This window comes from Crocuta crocuta, unplaced genomic scaffold (genome assembly GCF_008692635.1).
Source record: "Crocuta crocuta isolate KB4526 unplaced genomic scaffold, BGI_CrCroc_1.0 scaffold61, whole genome shotgun sequence".
NCBI classification, from domain to species: Eukaryota; Metazoa; Chordata; class Mammalia; order Carnivora; family Hyaenidae; genus Crocuta; species Crocuta crocuta.
In genome coordinates, this window is record NW_027528369.1 from 10,959,564 (window position 1) to 10,961,020 (window position 1,457).

General features: G+C 69.6%; 1 protein-coding gene across 1 annotated transcript in view; it reads left to right on the plus strand.

Moving 5' to 3' along the window:
* The window catches only part of CDH15 (cadherin 15), a gene marked incomplete at its 3' end in the record, with an annotated part of 17,586 nt that extends 16,130 nt beyond the window's left edge, over positions 1-1,456 (plus strand). Inside the window, exons 12-14 of the mRNA XM_077754194.1 lie at positions 99-235; positions 492-659; positions 1,280-1,456. Of these exons, the coding sequence (XP_077610320.1) occupies positions 99-235; positions 492-659; positions 1,280-1,456 (482 nt within the window). The remainder of the gene's footprint in view (positions 1-98; positions 236-491; positions 660-1,279) is intronic.
* Between the last annotated feature and the right edge of the window lies 1 nt (position 1,457).

The window sequence follows — 1,457 nt, forward strand, 5'->3', positions numbered from 1 at the left end:
TGCACACCCCCTCGCGGGCCCCGCCGCACCCCTTCCCACGCCCCACGCGTCCACACCCACCGGGCACCCACCACCTCCTCTCTGTCCCCCCTGCTCAGTGCTCGCCCTGCCGGTCGCCCTCATCACGCGGTCCCGGCGGCAGTCGGGGGACAAGGGGTTTCTGCACGGGCTGCAGGACGACCTCCGGGACAACATCCTGAACTATGATGAGCAAGGGGGCGGCGAGGAGGACCAGGTGAGGGGAGGGCGTGGGGGGAGGTGGTGGCTTAGAAATGCCAAGCGGTGGGAAAGGTCCCTAAGGAGCCTAGGCCGTGGCCCCCCCAGCACGCCTCACTGCACCTTCAGGAGGAGGGAGTGGCGCCCCCTGCTGGCTAGCAGGCCGTCACAGTCCTCTCCCCCCCACCCCGCACCCCTTCACTCCACCAGGGTGCCTGGGACCAAAACCCCACCCTCTGACTGATCCGGTTTTATTCTGCCTACTCTGTCCCCAGGATGCCTACGACATCAACCAGCTGCGCCACCCGACAGAGCTGGCGGTCTTGCGCGCACCCCTGGGTCGTCCGACCCTGCGCCGAGATGCCCCATTCGGCCGAATGCGCTCCCAGCCACCCCGCATGCTGCCCACCAGCCCCGAGGACATCGCCGACTTCATCAATGACGTAGGTGTCCCCGGAGGTGTGCAGACAGGGGCAAGGGCACGGGAACCCACGCACATGGGCTCCCGCACACGCACCATCGGTGGAGAGTGGGTCCGTCCCTGGACCCCAGCTGGCCTTTGGGGGACTCCTGACGATCTGAGAGAGGCTGGGGAGGTGCAGGGGCCACAGGCGCAAGTTTCCTGGCGGAAGAAGATGCNTCCTGGCACCGGGGCACGTGGACACAGCCCCAGCGGGCGGGCGATGCTGGGAAGGCAGGAACCGCGGCTGGATTGGGGCGGGGAGGGGGCGGGCACAAGGGCGCCTCCTGCTGGCCTACTGGGTGCCACACCTGCCCACAAGGAACGGCCTTGGCTCAGGGAAAGCCCCCAGCAGATGCCTGGGCAGGGCCGGTCCCGGTTAGGAGGCTGTGACCCTCCTCNTCCCAGCCCGATGTTAGGACAGCCGCGCAGACGGAAGTTTCTCTTCAGACCCGCACCCTAGGGCGGGGCTCCCAGGTGCCTGCGCTCAGGCTCCGCCCCACCCTGCTCTTCCCGTGGGGGGGGGGGTGGGCGTGGGGGTCCTCGCTGCAGCCTGGGCTGGGGCGCCGGCGGGGACCCTGAGCTGCCGGTGCCTCCCCGCAGGGCCTGGAGGTGGCAGACAGCGACCCCAGCGTCCCGCCCTATGACACCGCCCTCATCTACGACTACGAGGGGGACGGTTCCGTGGCGGGGACGCTGAGCTCCATCGTGTCCAGCCTGGGGGACGAGGACCAGGACTACAGCTGCCTGCGGGGCTGGGGGCCCCGCTTCGCGCGGCTGG